The sequence below is a fragment of the Oenanthe melanoleuca genome, chromosome 3 (assembly GCF_029582105.1).
Source record: "Oenanthe melanoleuca isolate GR-GAL-2019-014 chromosome 3, OMel1.0, whole genome shotgun sequence".
NCBI lineage: Eukaryota > Metazoa > Chordata > Aves > Passeriformes > Muscicapidae > Oenanthe > Oenanthe melanoleuca.
Window position 1 is genome coordinate 79427993 of NC_079336.1, and position 21771 is coordinate 79449763.

General features: G+C 53.9%; 1 protein-coding gene across 1 annotated transcript; it reads left to right on the forward strand.

Moving 5' to 3' along the window:
- Positions 1-1945: 1945 nt before the first annotated feature.
- Positions 1946-21297, forward strand: TMEM151B (transmembrane protein 151B). The gene is made up of 3 exons (XM_056488313.1): positions 1946-2038; positions 8981-11413; positions 16216-21297. Exons 1-2 carry the CDS (start codon positions 1946-1948, stop codon positions 10415-10417), a joined length of 1530 nt encoding a protein of 509 aa, XP_056344288.1. The 3' UTR covers positions 10418-11413; positions 16216-21297.
- Positions 21298-21771: the final 474 nt, after the last annotated feature.

Genomic DNA, 21771 nt, shown 5'->3' on the forward strand with positions numbered 1-21771 from the left:
GTATCAAAGATGCCTGACACGAAGAACTCTATCTCTGGCTGGCCAGTAGCCACCGATTCCACCAGTGGAGGATAAATTGCATTGTGGGTAGGTCCATAAGGGTGGAGGCAGCCTGCTTCCCAAGGGCTAGTCCTAGTGGGTAAAAAGCCCAGAATGAGCACAACAAAGGAAGCTCCTTGAGCCTGTGGGTGTGCTGTGAAACTCCTTGCCACAGAATGCATGAAGCATTTACAAGTCCAAAATCAAAACAAATTCAAAAGTGAATGGGCAAATTCCTGAGAGAAAAAGACACCATGGCTATTAAATGCAAAAACATAAACTTGTACCACCTTTTCCCCCTCTTCACCCTTCTCCTTTGCTTTTTTTGTGTGATATTCACGTATTTGAGATAAAACCAGTGCTGTTCCTGGAGGGCGATCATCCCTCAGGCACTCTTTGGTCTAGCTGAGGTCACATCCTATAAAAAGCAGAAATGCATATAGGAATGCAAATCATTTACAGCTGTCTATTAGTGTGCATGGAATAACATTCAGTGCTGCTGCAGGAATTGTGGCAGCTCTGGACTTGTGCCTCTTTGCCTTGCTCTGCCATGACACACATGCACGGGTGAGTTCTCCTCGGAGGCAGGGGATTCATCGTGTGAGGGTGGCTCTGAAAGCCCCAAGAGCCAAAGTCTGCCGGGATGATTGGGCAGGGGGTGTCTGAGCAGTAGGCAGTGGAATTCCAAGCAGGCTGCTCCTGCTTGCTGCTGTTCCCATGGAAACAGGGGAAAGGCGAGAGGAAACACATCCCCAGCCTCTTTTGAAGATGAGCTCCTTCAGCAGCACCCCCGGCCATCACATCTATTCCCATAAGAAGCAGGGGGTGGCAATTCCCCTCGGATGCATCTCCTTGAGTGAGGCCATCAGGCCTACACACTGTTCCTTCCTCATCCCAGGCAACAGTGGACAAGGGCATGCCAATCATCCCATCACCAAGGCTGAGCCTCAGAGCTCAGAAAAAGAGAAGTTTCCAGCAAATTCTGCAGCTTATGCTTCTCCCCAGTTTGGATCTGAGGAAGCCCCAGCAGAGACACCTGATTTTCTGACTGTCAATGAAGCTGGGCTGTACCTGCAATATGAAGACCTTGACAAGTATGAACCCTTCCCAAACTTTTGTGTGTGCCCCGAGTGAGTTTAGATTGAGGGTCTGAAGAGGCTTTTCCACTTATCCCGGTAACCAAGCAGGTTAGCTCTGTGGAAAAATAAGCTGCAGTTGCCTCTGCAATAGCTAGCTGAGAACCTTTGGGCCCGGTGCAGATCACAGCAGGGAAGATCCTGTCCAATCTAAGGTTTTCCATGAGTGCCAGCATCAGCACTGGCGGTCACCACTACCCCACTTCCCCCGACCAGCTGGGGTGCCCACAGATTGGCAAAGCAGACGGGGCACATGCGAAGTGCTCCTGGTTCTTCATCCCGAGGGAAGGAGAACCCACGGGACCCCTCACCCCTCCATCAGCTGGGACCGCAGCCAGCCTGACGGCCCCTCGGCGGGGCTCGGGAGGGGCGGCTGCACCGGGCTCGCTCGCTCCCTCTGTGCCGCCGGCCGCCTCAAGGTGACCCGCCGCTCGCTCGGCGGGTCCCGCCGTGCCCCCATCATCCCCCTCATCCATCCCATCCCCATCCCATCCCATGCCCGCCTCCGCCGCGGCCCTCCCTCCCCCCGCGGCTCCGCCCGCCCTCCGCCGCGTGTAGCGGCGCTGCGCTGCGGCGGGGCCGGGGCCGGGGCCGGGCCGGCGGGCGGCCAGCGCTGCCGCCGAGCCGCGCTGGGGGCGATGCCGCCGCGCCGCCCGCCCGCCGCGCCGCCGCGCCGCCCGCCCGGCCAGCGGCGAGGCAGCGCCCGGCGGCGGCCGGGATAATGCAGCTGCCCGGCCCGCAGGCACCGCCAGCGGGGCGCCCCCGCCGCCATGTCCCCCCCGGCCTCGGCCGCCGCCGCCAGCGAGGGAGGCAGCAGCACGCCGGTGCCTCCGGAGGAGGAGGCGGAGGGGGCCCGAGAGGAGGTGAGGAGAGCGGCCGCCCCCCGCCCGGGGCTGCCCCTGCCGCCCTCGCTGCCCGCCGCTTTGCATGGCGCGTTCGCTGCCGCCCCGCCGCGGGTGCGGAGCCGCTCGCCGGGAGCCCCGCCGGCCCCGCTCCGGCCCCGGGATGCGATATGCGGTGCGGCCGGCGGGGCTGGGGGTTGGGGGCCGAGGATGCCGCCCGTCGGTCCCCGCCGCCGGTGGGCTGCTCCGGCGCAGCTCTTCTCCATCGCTCGCCCGCCACCTGGGCATCGCCGCGGAGCCTGCGGGGCTGCAAGGGAAGCAGCAGCCGGCGCCGTCCGGAGCGGGGAACGGGGCTGGAGCGGCCGGGATGGAGGAGGAAGGGAAAAAACCGCAAACGAGGAGCGCATACTGCCGCGGGCAGAGCTTGTTATGCCCGGGAGAAGAGGACGTGGAGACCCCCTCCTTGCTGTGCGCTGGCTTCTGGGCGCATCGGGATGTGGCACGGCTGCCTGGGTCTCTGCGAGGGAAGATGCGGTGGGCAGCAGGGTGTAGAGGGCTTGGGGACATGGCAAAGCCAGGAGCTGTTGCTGGTGGGGAAAGATGAAGGTGCAGACTGGGGCAGGCCAGGTACCAGCGCAGCCTTGCCTCCAGGTGTGCTGCAGTCTCCCTCATCAGATGACTTTTCTGGAGTCCAGGCAGCAGATGCCAGAAAGGGTCAAGAGCAGGGTGCCCTGTGCCTCGGGAGCACCACCAGGAGGCAGGTGTGCCAGCCCTTTTGTCTGCCTCTACAGATCCTGTTTGCAAGCTTGGGCTTCCTAAGCAGAGAGAAACTGCACTGGCTGGTGAGATTCACTTTATGCCGTGGGGCTGCTGACCCGTGGAGGGCAACTAGGCAGTGTAGGAAGGGCTGTTCTCCTCCTATGGTGGGCTGTCCTGTCTGGTGAGACCACAGCTCAAAGGGCGGCTTGGGGGGGTACTCAGGAGCTGGTGCATCACTTCACCTTCTGCTGTTGAGGAGCTGCAGTTTGTGAATGCTGCATAATCCTGGTATTCTCTGCCTCCTTGGCTTGGGCACAACATGCATGCTCATGCACGGTTATTCAATATATACAGACTTATATTTAGATATAAATAATTGCAGGAGAGGAATGCTGAAGTTCAAGGACTGGGAAGCTGTACCAATACTGTACACTCTGCCCTGTGTCTGTTCCTCTCTTCCTGCCTGCATTCAACAACTCCTGATGACCAGCCCAGCTGTTCATACAGATCCTGATGAGGGTAGCTAAACTGTGAGGCACTTTTTTAGCATGGGGACGTGCTTGTACCGTGCTGCGATGTGGTCTCTTTCTGCCGGTGCTCTGGCAGTGCTGGTTCTACTTGCAAAAGCACAGACTTTTCAGAGGTGCCAGAGCAAGACCCAGTTTGGGTGAAAGAAGCATAGCAGGGGCAGTGCCCAGAGGAGTTTCTCTCACCTACAGTGCCCCCTGGCTTGCACGGATTGTAAGATTGTCCAGGCTTCAGTTACTCTGTGGTGGCTGCCGACTAGGGTGTCAGTATAACACCCCATGGGAGCAGCAGAAAGGCTGTAGTCCATCACCTGCTCTGTTTAGGCTAAGGGCATCCTTCTTGTGGCCAGAAGGTATCACACACTTGCATGAAGCAGCTGGTGGAGGAGAGGGAAGCTGCAGCCTGTCGTGATGGTGCCATGCTTGCTGGTGCCTCATCTGATGCAATGAGGAGAGACTTCAGTGGTGAGCTTGGATTCATGGACTGACCTAGTGCAATCTTCATGTCTTCAGAACTGTCAGGAGGGGACAATGTTCCTTCTCTCCTCTGGTATATATCATGCCATATGGGCTATGCCACATCCTCATTTCCATCAGAACCAGCTGCTGGTGCCAACATTGCTGAGTGTCCCCGCAGTGTGGCTGAATCCCACATGTCAGGGTCCATTGACCAGGGTGAGTGAGAAGCCAGAGGAGATGTCTGGAAAATGGGAAATGTGCCCTGTCCTGTGTGAAGGTGCCTCACCTTGGTATCTCAGGTTGCTGTGTTAGGAGCCAGGAAGGGCTTCAGGTGCTTCTCAGCTTGTCCCAGCAAGGCAAGTAGCAAGAGCTACTAGCCAGAGCTGACTGAGCCCTTGTTCCATCTTGGCATCACATGCCTACACCCACACTTAGTGGTGGTGAACTGAATTTCACTCATCAGTGCATACTTGGAGGGTAGGAGATGCCAAGGGACAAGCTCTTCAGCCTGGGAACAAGCAAAAACATGTCTGTCCTGCTGCTCAGGTGGGATCTGATGGAAGGAATCAGTCCTCCTCCGAGCTGCCATGTAAAATGGAGACCTTGGTACTGCTGCAGGAGCTGGCTGCTGGCAGGATTCCCTGGCTTGTTGATGCTCAGCCTTCCTCTGTCCTCTGCAGCTGGCAACACTGCCAGCCTGGGGCTGAGCCACCTCTTTCTTGTAGGCAGGTAGTTCCTGAACCTGGGCTGTAGGCATGGGGTATACGTGATGTGGATATTTGCTGGGACGTCCTGGCCAGGAGTTGCCAATGTTTGTCCAGAGCTTTGGAAGACAGAGGTAATTCCTAGAAATGACTGGATCTACCCTAACTCCCTTTTTCTGGGGATTTGAGGTCAAAGGCATCAGGACTTATTAATTTCTTGCATGATGTAAGTGATCCTGGGGAAGAGCCATGGAAACTGATGCTCAGGAGTCCCTCTGGAGTCTCCTGCAAGCTGCTGCCACCACCTGGCACTCGGGAGCTACCTGGGCCTTCAGGCTGCTGCTCTGGGGCTTTCTTGGATTGTTTTGACAGCCTCTAGAGGGCTGTCTCTGGGACACCTAACCCTTATGAACCCCAGGCTGTCTTGAAAAGTGAAGGTTTAGCATTCTGGAGGTGAATTGGAGATGTCACAGAGGTCTCTGCAGAGAGAGGCCAGTGAGAGGATTGGGAGGTAATGACATGGAAACACTTGTTAAAAAAGGCGACAGTGGATGGGGCCAGGGCCAGGCTGTTACAGGGAGTAGCTTGAACTTTAAAAGTTTTAGTGTTCAAAGTTGTAGGGTCAAGGTTGCAGGGGGTATTAAGGGGTTTTGACCTATGTGCTTGGCCACTGAGGTGCTGGGCATGTTTGTCCCCTTGAGGCTGTTTCTTTAGAAGAGGATCCCCCAGATCTCAAAGGAGTTTAGTGCAAGCAGTGATGGGGGTCCCCTCTTCTAGTGCCTCGGCCCTGTGCATTGTGTGTCTCCTTTTTCTCCATGGGTGGTTGTGAGTCATCCCCTCCATCCCCACCATCCCTCCCACACATCCCGAGCAGCAGCTGCAAGTGTGGGCCTCCATCTCTGTTCACTTCAGGGGCAATGTCAGAGGCCAGTGCCAGGTAGGAGGGAGGGGAGGGAAGGCCCAAGCAGCAGCCTCCCCCTTGCCTTTCCCAAGATGTGTCTCAGCACCTGCCAAGGGCTGCCCCATGCGTTCTGTGTGGTGAGCTGAAGCCCAGAGAAGGGAGCTGGCTGGGATCCCATGACAGGTTTGGCTAACCTATGGCCAGCCTTGCCCCCTAGCACTGCAGAGATGTTTCAGTGCACCTGCAATGGCAGATTTGCTTGCCACTCTCCAGTGCTGGAGCTGGAGCAGTGAGGGAGGCTCCTGGTGATGGAGGGAAACCCTGTTTGCAGTGAAGTAGGGCAAGTCTTTTGCCTCATTCCATCAGACTGCAGCGGGCAGATGACGATGGCATTTATATCAGTGCCTGCTCTTCTCCTAGTGACACTGTTCTGAGACAGATTTCTTCTTCTCCAGCTATGCTGGACTTACCCAAGGCTCGTTAAGAGCTCAAGGAGACAACCTTATTCAGCTGCTTCTGCGGGGGAGTCTGTGGAGCTGATTGTTTGCTCCTGTGAGCCCTTTGCAGCCTGGGAGAGGAGCAGGGATGCTGCAGTTCCTACTGGGATTAGACTCTGCAGCTGGCTCCTCCTCCGTCTCTGCTGTGGTTGTATCCCGTCACTGGCACTCGATCAGCTTTTGGGAACCCCACCAGTGCAGCTGAGGTGTATGTGTTTTACCTCAAAGCCTGGGACAAAGCTGGGCTGTAAACAGTTTACAGCAGGGGTTACTGTGACCCCGGGAGAGTGCTGCAGTATCTAAACGCTGCGTAGTCCTAGGAGGAGACTAATGCAGGACTAGAGCCCTGCTAACACAGTTCCTGGAACCAAGCCTGAGCTGCATCGTGCTCCCTGCCCTGGGTGGGTAACCGCAGTGGGGCTTGCCTACCTCTCTGCAGGGTGACAGCCAGCATCTCCCTTCTCCTGTGACACAGGCAGTGCGCAGTGTGAAGGGCTGGCGAGTGACTGCGAGGTGGAATTTGCTTTTCTGAGACAGACGTGTCCAAGGACCTGTCATTCTGGTGCCCCTTCCCCAGCTGGCAAATGAATGAGCTGGATGCTTTGCTTTATTCCTTGTGCTCCATTTGCAGATCTGCCTCCTAAACAAGGTGCTGTTTCTCAGCACTCCCACCCCGCAGACACCCAGGTTTGGCATGTACCTCTCCAAGGGCCCTGTCCCTCCCTGTGCTCCTCCTTTGGCTGAGCAGCTGCTTTAGATCCTCACAGTCAGAGCTGCCACTGCCAGGGAAAGCCTGCAACGCAGGCAGTGACAGAGGGAGCCTTTAGCTGCCTGGGTAGTGGCACAGTATTCCAGCATGGGAGAGCTGTGCTGCAGCCAAGCAAAGACAGAGAGGTCCGAGCAGGCTCTTGTAACTGCAGCTCTGACCTCAGGAGGGAGAGCACAGCTCAGGTGGCTCTGCCTCCTGAAAGGCCCCCCCTTCTTCTCTTCACTCCCTTTTCTCTTATCTGGTGTTGCCTTCTTGCCCTGTGACTGTGAGGCTGCTGCAGTGCTCAGTTGCAGTGGGAAGACTGGGCTGCATGTGTGTCCATGCCAGCACTGCCAGCAGAGCCACCCTGCACATCTCTGAGTTGCCTGCAGACCGTCACCACCCCACCTGCCAGCCCTGGGCTCTGTATGTCTGTCTGTCTGTCTCCAGGTCTTGCTCTCAGCTAGTGGCTTCAGAGAGGGGAGCTCAGTATTACTGATACCTGGGACTGCCAGTGGGAGTAGCACCATTCCCCTTGCCAGCAGTGGTTTCTCTGGCTGTGCTGCCTGCTCTGCTCATCATGGGCTGGCTGATGGGGTGGGCAGGCAGGGGAGCTCTGTGCCTCTGTGAGAGAAACCTGTGTTGGAGATTTGGGCAGGATCCAGCCCTGTTGAATGCAGTGACAGAAGTCCCACTGGCAGGCTTTGACAAGGGCAGGGAGGAAAGATTGGCATGTGGGACTCTAGAGAGCCAAGTCAGGAACGAGGGGCTCTTCAGAGAGCAAGATGCATTTCGTAAAGGAGAGAAGAGGCCCAGATCTGCCAGTGGCCTTGTGATCTCTGCTCCTTGCTTTAATTTTTTTTTTTATGCCAGAATGAAAGTGCCCCTCCTGCTTTCTAACAGTGTGAGCCTGTTCAGTTGTTTGGGATTCCTGAGTGAGACACCTCTCCAGCCCAGCATGCTCAGGAGTGGAGAATAGTGGAGCCAGGCTTGGACTGCAGTGCTGTGAGCAGTGTCATCACAGCTGGTGTTGTCCCCTGCCATGGCAGAGGTGAGCTCAGGAGCAAAGGAACACCTGCCTGCAGGTGCAGAGGGAGAGCAAAGCTTGAAGCCTCTGAGTGAGTTTTATGGCATCTGCACAAGGCTGGGGTTTTTGACCCCCTCTCTCAGATTGCACCTTTGGAGATTGCTGGATGAAATCTTCTGTATAAGAAAGCAAATAGTTACTTTGCCTGTTCTTCCTTTGGGTGGGGTGATGTCAGATCTCACAGAAAAAACTGGATCAATACTTGAGACTTTAATATTGCAGAGTGACAGAGGTTTCCTTAACCAAGTTTTTTTCATGTGTTTGTATAAAACCCTGCACTGTTCTATGGTAAAAGCACCAGTGCAATCCCTTTAAAATGTCCCTTTGCTGAAGTTCTGCCTTTTCCTCCCCATGAAACACCTAAGATAATTTTTTTCAGAAATGTAGGCTGTCACAGCTGAATCCCAGTGCAAGCAGGCACATTTGCCAGCAGCTGTGAGTGGCCTCTTGCCCTCGTTGCTGCTGCAGATTAGTAGATGCTCCTCCCTTCCAGCCTGAACACTTTTTAGGATGTTACTCCATATTTGCTTTCTCTCCTACCAGAGGTGGCTGCATTTCAATTGTGGAAAAGTACTCTCATTGGTGTGGTTTATAAAGCACTTGAGAAGCACTTTGGAGCTCCTTAGGTTGCCAAGTGTTGTAGTGGGAATTGTCATTTCCAAACACAGACCTTCCCAGCTGCAGAAGGTCTGTTTCTCCATCTTACAGGCACACCAGGCAGCTTGTGCCACCCTGGTGGAGAAATTGGAATGTTGCTGTTGATAATTACTGGGAAGGGTGGGGAGAGACTCGTGTGCAGTGGGATGAGCTGTGGTGAGGGGTTCAGGTGGGGTGACATCAGTTAGAGCTGCCTGTGCTGGTGGGGTGGGTGCAAAAGTTGAGGAACGTGGAGATCACCCTGACTCTTATCTTGTGGTCCAATAGCTCTCCCTGGGAAGTGGCAATGGTAGAGGTTACTTCCTGTTGAAGAAAGGGGTGCTGCTGACAGAATTGTCCTTTGCCACTCTTCCCCATGTCCAGCTGGGCTCTGTCTGTCTCCCAGGGAGGGGCAGAGCACCAGAAAGGGAGGTGACAGTTGCTTGGACTGCATGCCCCTCATCCTGTGAGAGATCCCAGCCTCTGCCCTGCCCCCTGAGGCCAGGAGCCCCATGGCATCTGCGGTTTTGTCTCTGTTGACAGAGCTGTGGTGCTCCCACAGCACCCTGCTCCCCTTCCCCTGCTGGTGCATCCTACTGACCCCTCTCTTGTTTTCTCTCTCCTTCTCCCCCGACCCCGGAGCAGCAGCGGCCAGTGAAGCAGTCTCTCAGCAAGTCCCTGTGCCGAGAGTCCCACTGGAAATGCCTGCTGCTGTCCCTGCTCATGTATGGCTGCATGGGAGCCATGACCTGGTGCCACGTCACCAAGGTGACCCGGCTGACCTTTGACAGCGCCTACAAGGGCAAGTCCATGATGTACCACGACAGCCCCTGTTCCAACGGCTACGTCTACATCCCCCTGGCCTTCCTGGTGATGCTCTACGTGGTGTACCTGGTGGAGTGCTGGCACTGCTACACGCGCAACGAGCTGCAGTACAAGGTGGACGTGGAGAGCGTGCACGAGCGCGTGCAGCGCATGCAGCAGGCGACGCCCTGCATCTGGTGGAAGGCCATCAGCTACCACTACGTGCGGCGCACCCGGCAGGTCACCCGCTACCGCAACGGCGACGCCTACACCACCACCCAGGTGTACCACGAGCGGGTCAACACCCACGTGGCAGAGGCCGAGTTCGATTATTCCAACTGCGGGGTTAAGGACATCTCCAAGGACCTCATTGACCTGGAGAGCTACCCGGCCACGCGGCTGCGCTTCACCAAGTGTTTCAGCTTTGCCAACGTGGAGTCCGAGAACTCCTATCTGACCCAGCGGGCTCGCTTCTTCACCGAGAACGAGGGCCTAGACGACTACATGGAGGCCAGGGAGGGGATGCACCTCAAAAACGTGGACTTCAAGGAATACATGGTGGCCTTTTCTGACCCGGACAACCTGCCTTGGTACGTATCTCACTACGTGTTCTGGGTGGCAGCTCTGCTGACCCTCTCCTGGCCCCTGCGGGTGCTCAATGAGTACCGCACCTCCTACGTCCATTACCACGTGGAAAAACTCTTTGGGTTCGACTACGTGGCGGTGACGCCGGCTGAGGAGCGCTCCTTCTGCCGGAGGATGCCCCGTGTCAACACGGTGGACAGCACCGAGCTGGAGTGGCACATCCGGTCCAACCAGCAGCTGGTGCCCAGCTACTCGGAAGCGGTGCTGATGGACTTGGTGGGGCTCTCCGGCTGCACCAGCTACTCGGCCTGCCGCTACGGGGGCTACCGGCAGAACTGCGAGCGCTGCCACAGGACTATAAGCAGCTCGTCCATCTTCTCCCGCAGCGCTCTGAGCATCTGCAACGGCAGCCCCAGGATTCCCTTCAGCAGCAGCCGCTTCTCCCTGGGCCGCTTGTACGGCTCGCGCCGCAGCTGCCTCTGGCAGAGCCGGAGCGGCAGCCTGAACGAGCAGAGCTGCCCCACCGAGCAGACGCGCCTCTCCAGCCAGGTGACTGTGGAGGAGGAAGACCCCCCTCCTTACCAGGATGCCCTCTACTTCCCCGTCCTCATCGTACACCGCAACGAAGGCTGCCTGAACCACGACCACCGTCACCTCCATCGCAACGGCTCCTGCGTGGAGACCTCACTGTGAAAGCAGCAGGCGGTGAGATCTCATTGTCCATTGCCTGGCCCAAGCCAGCGCAGGATCTGGGGAGAGGAGCACAAGGGGGATAGCCTAGGAGGACATCAGGATGGAGTGGACATGGCATCCTGCTGTGGCAGCCAGCAAAAGCTTCCCCCGCGGTGGCTCTGACCTCCCAGAGGGGTGGGGGCTGATGCTCCCCCTGACATGGCACAGAACTCTAGACCGATCACCACATGCAAAAAAAATTCAACCAAACCAACTGCAAAACCATAATTCAAGGTATCAAGACCCAAAGGGGGGAATTAAATGGCAGGCCTGATGCAGGGAGGGGGTGGCTGGCTCCAGGCTGGCTCATGCTCCAAGGAACCAGCAGCCACCAAAAAGCACCCTGCTGCACCTCTGCCCACCCTGCTTCCCACCCTGGAGCGAGACCCTCAGAGGGTGGAGGAGAGCAGGCTCCTGGGAGCAGGGTGTGGCTGCCTGTGAGGGAAGGTCATGGGTACCCAGGCACCTGGAGCTGAGTGGCAGGTTAGAGCAAAGGCTGAAAGCCACGAATCCGCCTCTTCCCCTTCCCCCCTGAGCATTCCCCACCCTCCCCACTTTTTATTTTTTTAGACCATGCTCCGACTGTTACTTTGTTCTCACTGCTGGGAATGGCATTGCCTCCAGAGGATCCCAGGCTCAGCTCCTTAGGAAGCTTCGGTGTGCCAGCTGTGAGTCAGCATCCCCTTGGTAAAGGGTTTTGTGTTTGGGCATACAGCACCAGGCAAGGGATGAATGTGCAAATTCAGATGGAGCAGAGATGTGCAGCTAATGATGTGTTTGCTGGAGGAGGGCTCAGCTGGGAAGAGAAAACGGGAGGCCCCTGGTGAGCTGGGGAAGGGGAAGAGGATGGCACTGGGACAGACCTTGTGGTGTCAGGTGGCACATCATGTGGCTGGGACCCTTCCTGGCTTTGAAGTGAGTCCTAATTGGTTCAGCCAAGCATCAAGGAAGTCTCAGGTAGGTTCAGCTGCAGTTCACCTATTGATAATGGAGCAGCAGATTGGTGCATGTCTGCAGGAGTGAATTTTGCATCAGATCCAGCTGGGCTCTGGCTGTGGACTCTGAGCTGCAGGGTCCTGGAAGCCTCATTTTGTCAGAGAGCTCTGAGAGGATAGGAGGGGCAAATGGAACAGCATGCTGAAGCATTGGGAACTTTGGCTGGGGAAAAGAGGATCAAAAGGATTTTGTTTCTGTGGGACCCCACTATTGGTGCAGGAGGCATCTGCCAGGAGGGATGCTCTGCAGAACAGAGGCCAGGGATACATTAGAGGAGAACCTGATTAAAACTAAATGTTTGGCACAACGGAGGTTTTTGCAGGGAGGTGTTAGGCTGTGAGAAGTGAGGTGACTTCTGTGTAGCTCATTAGCTACTGGGTTCTTCTTGCTCTTGTCAGGGCAGGTTGCTGAGTTTTGTGCTGCCCCTTCTACCCCACTGGAAAGGATCCCAGTGACATTGGGCAAAGGGCCTTTGTGTCACTGGAACTGAACAGTGTTTGCAGCATGCAGGCACCCAGCTTTTCCTCCTCCAGCAGCACATCCCCAGATCTCCTGTGTCCTTGTTCTCAGAACAGCTGTCTCCTTTTCCGTCAGCTCTTTGGGGAGTGCATGCCAAATCAGCCAGTGATTTCTCCAGACAGCACTGCTCCTCAGCTTCACCCTGCTTCCCTCATCAGCTGTGGCAAACAAAAGCTAAGAGCAGCACGTCTTGGGTGATGAGGGCAAATCCATTGGCACCTGGGCATGGTGCTTGGTGTCTGCCTCCCCATCTGTTGCAGAAGGGCAAACAGTGAGACACTGTATTTAGTGCTGTATTTAGTCCAGCCATCTTCCTCCTGCCAGCTATTAATGAGAGATCTGTCTCTCTCATCGTGCTGCTGCACTGCTTTGCCTCCCAGGTCTTGAGGAGGCTGCAAATGCACCCATGTACTACACTGGTCCTCTTTTGAAAGTCATCTCCTGCTGGCAAGCCTGAAGTGGTCAGCACCTGTGGGTGTTGTAGAGCTCCACTCTTCATTTCACCCAGAGCAGTCTGTTGTGCCCTTTATGCCCTACTTATCTTGGTTAGTGTCTCTTGCCCTTCAAGTCACCTTGTCCTCCTGGATCTTGGGTGCTAAACTCCAAACAGCAGGGGTTTGAACAGGAAGTCTCTTAAAATCTCATTCTGTTTATGATTCTGTCTTAGCATCTGCCCTTTCTTTCACTACCAGACCTAGATGTTGGCTTAAAGAAGAGGGTCCCTTGGAGGACAGAGAAGCATGAGGTCTCTGGTGTAGGCACATCCCTCTCTGCGTTTTGTTCTCATTATTTTTGGCATAGATTCAGACCGGGCGAAAGCAGCCCTGGGATTTCCTTGCTTAGTAATGACATTTGGCTTGCTGTGCACTCGTGCTTCTCTCTCCAAGGGCCTAATGTAAGCCAAGGCCAGTGTGGAGTGTGCTGGTGACTCCAGGGAGATAATGGTGTGTGCTTGTATGTCCCAGTGAGTTGAGACAGAGGAGCTGCAATGGGTCATTAGTGAGGAATGAAATCCCTGCTTGTCCTTCCTGACATGTTCTCTTTGAAATCTGCACATTGCTTAAATTAGGCTGTAATGGCTCATCTTTCTAACTCCAGCCTCCAAGGTGCCTTGGACAGATGGATTTATCTAAGTTTTGGCAGGCCTTTAATCTCCCTGGGGCAAAGACAGTCTTCACAACAGGGACAGATTAGCAGGGTCTCTGTGCACCCCAGCTTTTAGCACCTGCAGCAGAGTTTCAGGCATGTGTCCTCTCTTGGGCTTTCCATGAGAATGCCTTGCCTTGTTCCTCTGGCCCCATTTTCACCTATGAAATCTTGTTCTGGAGGTGGTTTCTCCAGGTGGACACATGGATCTTTGAGGCACAGCTGCTGTTCTGACCCACAGGATCCATACACTCTTCCTGCTGCTGAACACCTTCTTCATGTACATGGTGCCAGCTGCAGCCAGATCCCAGCTGTAGTCCCAGTGCTACTGTCTATGGCTAGTCCAGACCCACAGTACCCTGAGAAGTGGCACCTCTCTAGTCAGTGTTTCCCACTGCATGCCAGGATTTCTCAGAGATCCCATCTCTCATATTCCTGGCCCTGCTACCCAAATGCACTTGGTGGAACTGCCCCCCTAGTCCATCCTATTCCATTGTCTCAAAAGTGGAGATGTGCCTCAGGCTCAGGAAAGAGGGATTCTGCACTTGGACATGGTAGGGGAGCAGGACTGGGCAGGAGCTGCCTGGTGGCTTGACAGAGAAGTGGTGGAGCTGAAGAGGAGAGAGTGAAACTAGGGTTCATCCTGGCATGTCTAGTCAGGCAGGAAAGTTCAGAGCAGAAAACTGGGCTCTGCTTTCTGTCTCCTGGCATGGGACACTACTCCTGGCATGGGACACTACTGGCAAAGTGGGTTTCCTCCTCAGTGCTGGTGAGAGACCACAGTGCCCTGGGCCAAGGGCAGCTGCTGTAATTCTCCTTATGGCTCAGGTTATGAGCACAGATACCCAGAGATGGCCTGTCCGTGTTCTGGTCCCATTTCCTGGCACACACATCTCCCACCACAGCTCTAGGCTGTGCAGCATCAGGTGTCTGCTCTTCCTGAGACTTGTGTCTGCTCTCTGCCACATTCACATTGGTGATGGCAATTCCTTTGGAAGGTCATTCGATGGCCTGGTCTGCTCCTCTCAGGATAGCCTTCTCCCTTACAACTGACCTGACTTCTCCCTGCTCTCTCTTACTTCTCCTCCTTTGACTGGTGAGTCTAATTGGCTCTGTTCCTTTTTCTCATGACCTTCCTGACACAAGCAGGCCTGTTATCTGTGGCCTTCTTTTCACCAATCCCAGAGCCTTCATCTCATTTGCCAGACCCTGGCTTGAGTGGTGGTGCAGAAGTTTTCACTGTGTAGTGAGTATGTCACTCCTGCTCTGAGCCTGGCCTGGGCAAGAGGGCCAAAGGTGCAAGCAATGCCTTGGTCTGTCAGGGTGGCTGTGACCTCATTTCTGGTGCAGAAGATCTCTTCAAAGTGAGCAGGGTATACAGAGCTGCTGGCTGCTTACACAAGGAGAGCAGGACATCACCCTCTGGGAAGGTTAAAACTGGGTGCTTGTCAGTATGATGGGGGCAATAACTAGGAGGATCTCTGCAGTCAGATGGCTTTGGTTTTTTCCATTCCAAACATTGCAGTTTTCCATGGGCTGAGAGTCAGGCTCAGCACTGCTCTTAGCAGCAGACTCCTCATATACCAGAAGGAAGGAGGCAGGAATGCTACCAGCTCCTCTTGTGGCACTTCATGGTGCTAATGCAACCCAGAAGAGGGCTAGTCCTTACTGCTGCAAGGCTGGAGAATTAGTTTGGGCTATTTGGTTGCTGTCAATATACTTGTCAGGTACTTGAAAGCTCTCCAGCTTTTCTGAAATAGAGAAAAAGAGAGAGAGAATTGTGTGAGAAGTTCTGGATTAGCTGATCATCAAGACACATCACCACCCATTTATCTATCTTTCAGCAGAGGAGAAGCTTCCCACATAGTGCCTAGCACTTTTCTTGTACAGAACCAGTCGATGACACCAACCAGCCAAGTGGTTGAGAGGGTTCTTTGAGCCCTCTATGTGTCATATCTCACTTCACACCAAGGAGGGAGAGGGCTGTCAGGGAGAGCAGCTGTAGGGGCATTCATTAGGATGGGGAGAGGGAATCTGAGCCTATGGCCGATGCCAGGCCTTCTAGGAAAATACACAGTATTGAGGCTGGGGAAGCTGCTGTTCATCTGTTGTTAAACCAATGCACCCTCCTTCCTTTCTGCTCCCCATAAAATGTACATTAGAGATCCAGCTGGTTCCTGCCATCTTTGTTGTCTCCTCACTCAAGAGGCTGCAGAGTTTTTTAATAACTGATAGAGGCCCATGGAGTGAGAACTGCAGGAAAAGATTTATTAAGTGGAAGTTTAAGAAAGTTAAGTAGCATCCTATGCCTGAAAAACAGCACCTGCTGATTAGCAGGTGGGATGAATAATGCCTTTTAAGCTCTCCTTCCAGCTTTTCCAACCACAGGTTCAGTACTGCTGTGTAATGTCACCAGGGTGCTGCCTTTAGCAGGGTGCAGGCTTTGCTGCAGTGTGCTCCTACTCTGCTGCAGTTGCTGTAGGGGCTGGGTCTGAAATGCCACACCACCACCAAGATGTTGTGTTACCAAAGAGCTGTGAGTCTCAAGTTGGGATATGTCCTTCTGATTATGCTTCATTCATATTCAGTGGTTAGAATAAAGTCTGTAAGAATATGATCTGGGTCCAGTGTCAGAAATGAAACAATTGAAGTGATAGCTCTATCTGGTGCTGCTGCCTCTTGTGATGCACTTGAGCCTATACTTTCCACTGAGCCAGGTATGCATGGGGACCAAAGGCTGGTTCATGGGACCTGGGACCCAGTGGGGGCTTGGGGCTGAGCCTGCCTAGGGCTGTTTTCCCTGTGAGCATTCTGGAAAAAGTGGAGAGGGGTCATAGTCACACTTCAGGTAGAAATTAATGGGCTATGTTCATTCCTAATGTAATTTTACTGAAGCCAGTGGTACTATACTAATGTGAGTTTGGCTTAGTAGCTTCTCAGAGGGGTCTGTCCTTGAGTCCAGAAAAATTGGTCTGTCACAGTGTTGCTTTGATGCATAGATTTTGTGTTGGGACTTTGCCAACCTGAATGAATGTTGAATATCTGTAGTCTCTACAAGCAGTGGGTTGATTTCATCTGCTCTACTGCCTCTATCACAGCTGCTCTGCCAAGGGGAACATTATGCCCATGGATGTGATCTCGTCAACTCCCTCAAAAGCAAGCTAACAAGCAAATTGACTTCCACAGCACCTCCACAGCACTGGGACAGGAGCCTTCTCCCACAGGACCATAGCCTTTCTGCCTCTGAGGTAAAAGAGGTCCCAAGGACACAACTGAACCTGCAAGACCCACGGCCTCGTGGCCTGCCCTTCCTCCTTCCCTCCTTACCTCATGTCTCTCTTGGGGGAGGGACAGTTTCCCTGTGGAGTTCAGCAAGCTCCTCTTCCTGCAGCTCGTAAACAGGCTCTACTAACAGGTATCATCACCTATGCAACTCTTCCAGAAGCTGCCAGATTTTCAGGAGCCCATTACAATGTGCAGCATGGCCATCCAGCACTGAGAATAAGCACAGCGGCTGCTGGAAAGCTCAGTGGGTTTTATTCCTCCCCCATTCCCCAAGAGGACTCTTTTTGTTGGGCCATTTTGTTTGTTTGTTTGTTTGTTTGTTTTTTGTAAACTTCATTTGGGGGAAATGAAGCTTGTGAGAAACTGGTGCCCATCCTGAACCCTCCCCAGTCCTTTGAACTCTGTGAATGGATGGATCACCTACTGTGATTATAATTTAGTGGATTTTGTAGAACAAAATAACTTCACACACAGACACATGAGGTTCTTTCACTCTCCATCAGCACAAGCTGCTTCTGCAATCTTAGCTACTCACTTTAGTGAAAGAAGAAGCCTAGCTAGAATGTGGTGAGATGACGTAGTACTTTGTGTCAGTCCCATGGTCCCAACATCCATTAGCAGCGCCATTAGACATGAATTCAGGCTTTGGATGGCAGCCCATGAACCAGTCAGGGTGAAAGTTTGGAAAATCCCAAGCCTGAGTCTATGCACATTTCCAGAAGCAGATGCAGAGGGAGGATCAGCTGAAAGCAGCCACCATCTCCTGCTGGGCTCTGGCAGAAGCTGGTGGCTCTGTTGGTGCTGCACCTGCCCCCAGGAAGAGCCTGTCCCCAGGGACTGAGCAGAGGAGAGCAGGAGTAGCAGGGTCTGATGGAGCAGCACTGCTCAGCTGGCTGGGGAAACAGCAGTGACCACCCCAGAATAACAGGATTTCACCTTGGAAATGCCAACGGCTTTTTCAAACTGAAATGCAACCAGAAGGCCTTAACAACTGTGAGAAGTGTTTCACATTGCTGTTCCTTGCTTAAAAAAAAAAATTAATAAAAAAAAATTGGGTGATGATGTGGATTTAAACGCTCACTCCTTCCACCTCTGTTAGTAATGTGCTGTGCTGGTGGAGAAGGAATGCCCAAGGCAGATCAGGATGGTGGCCCTGTGGCTTTGCCAGTGGGATAGGTTGATCAGGAATGGAGGCCAGATTTAAAATCTTTCTCTGGAGGTGTGACATGGCCGTGCTAGTGCACAGCTGGATTGGTGGCCCTGCAGAGGGTTGATGTGTTTGTGGCTTTGGTGTGGTGACACCCATCCACCCTTGCAGCAAGGGCTTTTCAGGGTGACAGAGCATTCATTGCTTGTTCCTCATGAGAGGAAACTCCTGACCTGGTTTCTGTGAGGGGATGGTGTGAAGTGTCACATTTGCTGCAGCGAGTGGCAGGGAGCAGGGATAAAAGCATGGAGCAAGCTGTGTTTGAGAGCAAGCTATTGCTGGCTGCCTGAAACTGGAGAGCTGCTGGATCTGCTCCCTGGACAATGCTTTCCAGCTCTTCCCTCCCCAAACCTGATGTGCAAACTGTCATTCTGAGCTGGCCAAAGCACTCCCCTCCCCTGATCTCCTCCCAGGCTCTGCATTCCCATCATGTTGGTCCTCTCCCTGCTGGGTACCACGGGCCAGCCATGAAATGCCAGCAGATGCATGATGGCCACAGGCATGCTGGTGGCCAGACCTCACCATACCCTGCCTGTGCACAGCCTCCCAGCAGTGCTCCCTGCCCTGGCTGCCCACTGCTTGCTTGCTGCAGAGCAACCACAGCACATCTTGTCATCACTCTGTGCTTTCCCAGAGAACTTCACAGCACTTGTCCTAAGTTAGAAAACAGAAGGCCTTGATGTTTTGGTGGTCCTGGTCTCCAGACCAGGGATGAGAGGAGAGACAGGTCAGCTGTTGTGGCAGTGTGGGATCAGGGGACAGCAGTGTGTTGAAAGCAGCACATCTGCTGGAGAAGTCTCCAGACATGGGCTCTGTGCTTCCCACTGGGGCTGAGGGCAGATGACAAAGGGCAGAATAGGATGTGAATGCTCAGCAAAACATGGGAGGATGAGAACTGGTTGAGAACAGCTGTAAAAGGCTTTGCAAATGTGGTGGTTTTTAGGGGAGACAGAAGGCAAAATGGGGCAGGAGGATGCAGTGCTGCAGCAATGGTACTGCAAGGCAGGGAGGGTGGGGGGAAATGGAGCAGGGAATTTGATAGAGAAGCTTGGGAATACAGTGGGCTTTCAAAGCAATCTGTGCATGCTCTGGCTGAGGAGAAAGGCAGGAGGTATTCCTGAGCTGAGGTGCCCAGGCCATGTCTTGCTGCATTGTTGGAGCAGCAATGTCTCCTCCAAGCCCAGCACTGACAGCTTGAGCACGTGTCATCAGCCACGGTGGCTAATGCAGCCACAAGGTGTAAATGTCACTAATGAATAAATTGCCTTGTGCCTTGGAGAGGCTAATCCATCACGGCCAGAGACAGGGATCTGACAAGCCTGGCTATTTCAGGCATACCCTGTAGGGAGGAGGAACACTTCGTTTCTGAGCCGTCCAGAAATGTCTCCACCTAGGGAAGTTGATGCAGGGCTTGGCTCTGTGCCACTTCCCATCTTCCCAGCCACATGAGCTCAGGCTTCATCCCTCTTCACTGCAACTGAAGAAGCATGAAAGGATCTAGATTAGTCAAAAGGGCCTGTCAGCAGAGTGGTACATGGGGTAGCTAGTGTTTGAGTTTGGAAGGAAGCTGCTGGACAAAGGGCATGGATGATGGAATACAGTGGTGGTCCCCAGTGATTGGGAGAGCTTGTGTTAGTTGTCTGGGTGTGTTTCAGGCCAGGAGTGCTTGGCAGTATGTTTTGGAAGTGTGCTGTTTCCTTCTCACCCCACTGGGCTGTCCCAGAAGCAGTGCACAGGACCCCCATTTTCAGGATCCCTGTGCTGTTGAACCCCAGCCACCAACACCTTGGCAGGTGCAGAGGGCCAGCAGGTGCCAAATGGGCCGGGACAGCTCAGCCTAGACAAATCCACCTCCATAGGAGCAAAGGGAGGCTGAACACAGCAACCATTTCTCTGCACAGCCTCTGCTCATCCTTGTGGCAGCCTGCTCCTCCTCCCCAAGTCGGTGCCGCCCTGTTTGTGACATATGCTAGTGTGACACCTTGCAAATCGATGCCTGTGTCTCTGAGCAGGAACTGCCAGGCTTGGGAAGCTGGCCACTGTCTCCTGCTGCCGTGCTCTCTGCTCAGAGCAGCGGGAGCCGGGCTCGCCATCTGCTGTGGGAGGGAGCCAGCCGGGTGTCCCTGCTCGGGCCCGAGGGGACACCGCCGGCACAGCCCCAGAGCAAGCCCTCGTGGCATTCCCCCTTCTTGAGCTTCTCACCATCTCTGGCACAGACCCAGGGAGAGGGGATGCTCCCAGCTTGGCTCTGCTGAGCGCTGCTGGGGCTGCGCTGGTGGGTGGTGGCAGTGCCCAAGCTATTCTCTCCTCCAGATGGAGGAATGACCCCCCTCCTCAAAGCCTGACAGTACTCCTTGGAGAGAGATCTCATGGGAGAGCTAAGGTATCTGTTCTGGCCCTGCACTCAGCACGGAGTGACCAGCTAGTTACCCACCCTGTGGTAGCTTTACCTGGAGCTGACAAGTGACCCACCAACAGCAGGAATGTTCACACTCCAACAATCTGCTGTTGCTGTCTGGCCAGAGTGTGTGGCATTTGAAATGGTTTCAACCCTTGCAGACTGACAGATAGTTGTCTGTTGGTCTTGGCTGTGGGCAAGTGGTGCAAACTGCTTGGTTTGAGCTTTGCTTTTTGGCCAAGAGATTGATGGGAGAGAGAGCAAGGAGTTTCTCCAGGAAACAGCTACCTGTCCAGACATTCATGGGTGTGGCAGCCCAGGTGGGCTTGAAGGGTGCTTAAGTGGTGTTAATCAGCTGTTAGCAGGAAAATGAGCAGTGACTATCCTGGAAACCAAGTCGGAAGTTGTTCTGGTGATTACATGTTTTCCCAAGTCCTTTTCTTTCTGTCCCTTGTCCTCACTGGCTGTGGTGACTAATTCTTCCTCATGTGTCTGCTAGCATGTCTGCAGGATCTCATGGCTGCCCACCAAGCATGAGCTTTCACTGCACAACTGGCTGACGAGCTGCAGCCCTCTCCTTGGAGCTACAGGCAGGCTTTCCTAGGGCCAGGCCACCCCCATTAAACCCCCACCCTCGCTGCTGGAGCTGTTGCTTCATCAGCCTGATGCTGACCTGGGTCTTTTCTGCTGTTTCTGAACATGAAGTTCTCATCTCATTGAGGTGTGTCATCCAGTGAAAATATTTTGTAAATGCAAATAAAATTAAATAAGTATATTCAATACCTCGGTCTCGAGGATGGGAAACAAGTAGTGGGAGATGCCCAGGTAGGGAGGTTTCACAGCTGCTGCTGCTGGTCAGGAATTCTTCGGGACGTAGCCGCTGGAGCATCCATCAGTAGTTGGGAAGGGAGCTACACAAACCTGTGAGGGCTTGGGGCCCTGTCAGCACCCCTTGTGTGGCCCCTGCTGTCAGGGCAGCCTCACACTCCATCCTTTCTGATCTATATGGGCGTGACAGGGTGCAGGTGAAGGCCCTGTCAGCCAGGGGCCAGTGGCACCGTCGGTGTCTGTATCCATCAGGCAGGGAAGGCAGAAGCGGGTACGTGGTGAATAAATTCTTTTGTGAACACTGGGAAACGGTTTTTACTTTTCAACTCTGTCAATATGATCTAGCTCTGTCTGTCTCTCTATATATGTACAAACAGTATATCACAATGTTGCCTTTTTTGTTGGAAATATCAAAGTACAAAGATTGTAAACCAAATCGGTGTAATAAAAGTTTCAGATGATTCACTGAGGTGGTTGCCAGCAGTGGGTCTGTAAGCACTGGTTGGGCAGGGCTGGGAGACATGGGAAGCTCCTGCATTGCTCAGAGCGTGTGAGGGGATGGAAGTCAATCCATTTTCTTAATTCCCTGATACCTCCTGAGCAGGGAGGTCAATGGACCAACTCACTCAAGTATATGCCTTGTCCCATCCCAAGGTGACTACAGGCTGTAAAGCAAAAGGAAGCTACTCCATTTTGCTCCAAGGAACCTGCACTGTTTTCAAACTTGTGAGCTATGTGGGCCAGCAGTCCTAAGGGGACCCCTCTAGCTTGAAGGTATGCAAAACATAGATTGTTTTGGACAGGTTTTCACAGAAGAGCAGCACTAGGTAAGGTAAGCATTCTATGTAAAGAATTCACCTGTTGCAAAGTAGGCTAGCACTGATCAAAAGCAGAACAACCCAAAGCAGGAAACCATAGTGGTGAGACCTACTGATT

What these genes read in the sequence shown, in the direction of transcription:
- TMEM151B (XM_056488313.1), top strand. Translation starts at nt 1,946, where the DNA reads ATGTCCCCCCCGGCCTCGGCCGCCGCCGCCAGCGAGGGAGGCAGCAGC. An exon ending in CGGAGGGGGCCCGAGAGGAG is followed by an intron (nt 2,039 to 8,980) that starts GTGAGGAGAGCG and finishes ACCCCGGAGCAG; the next exon opens with CAGCGGCCAGTGAAGCAGTC.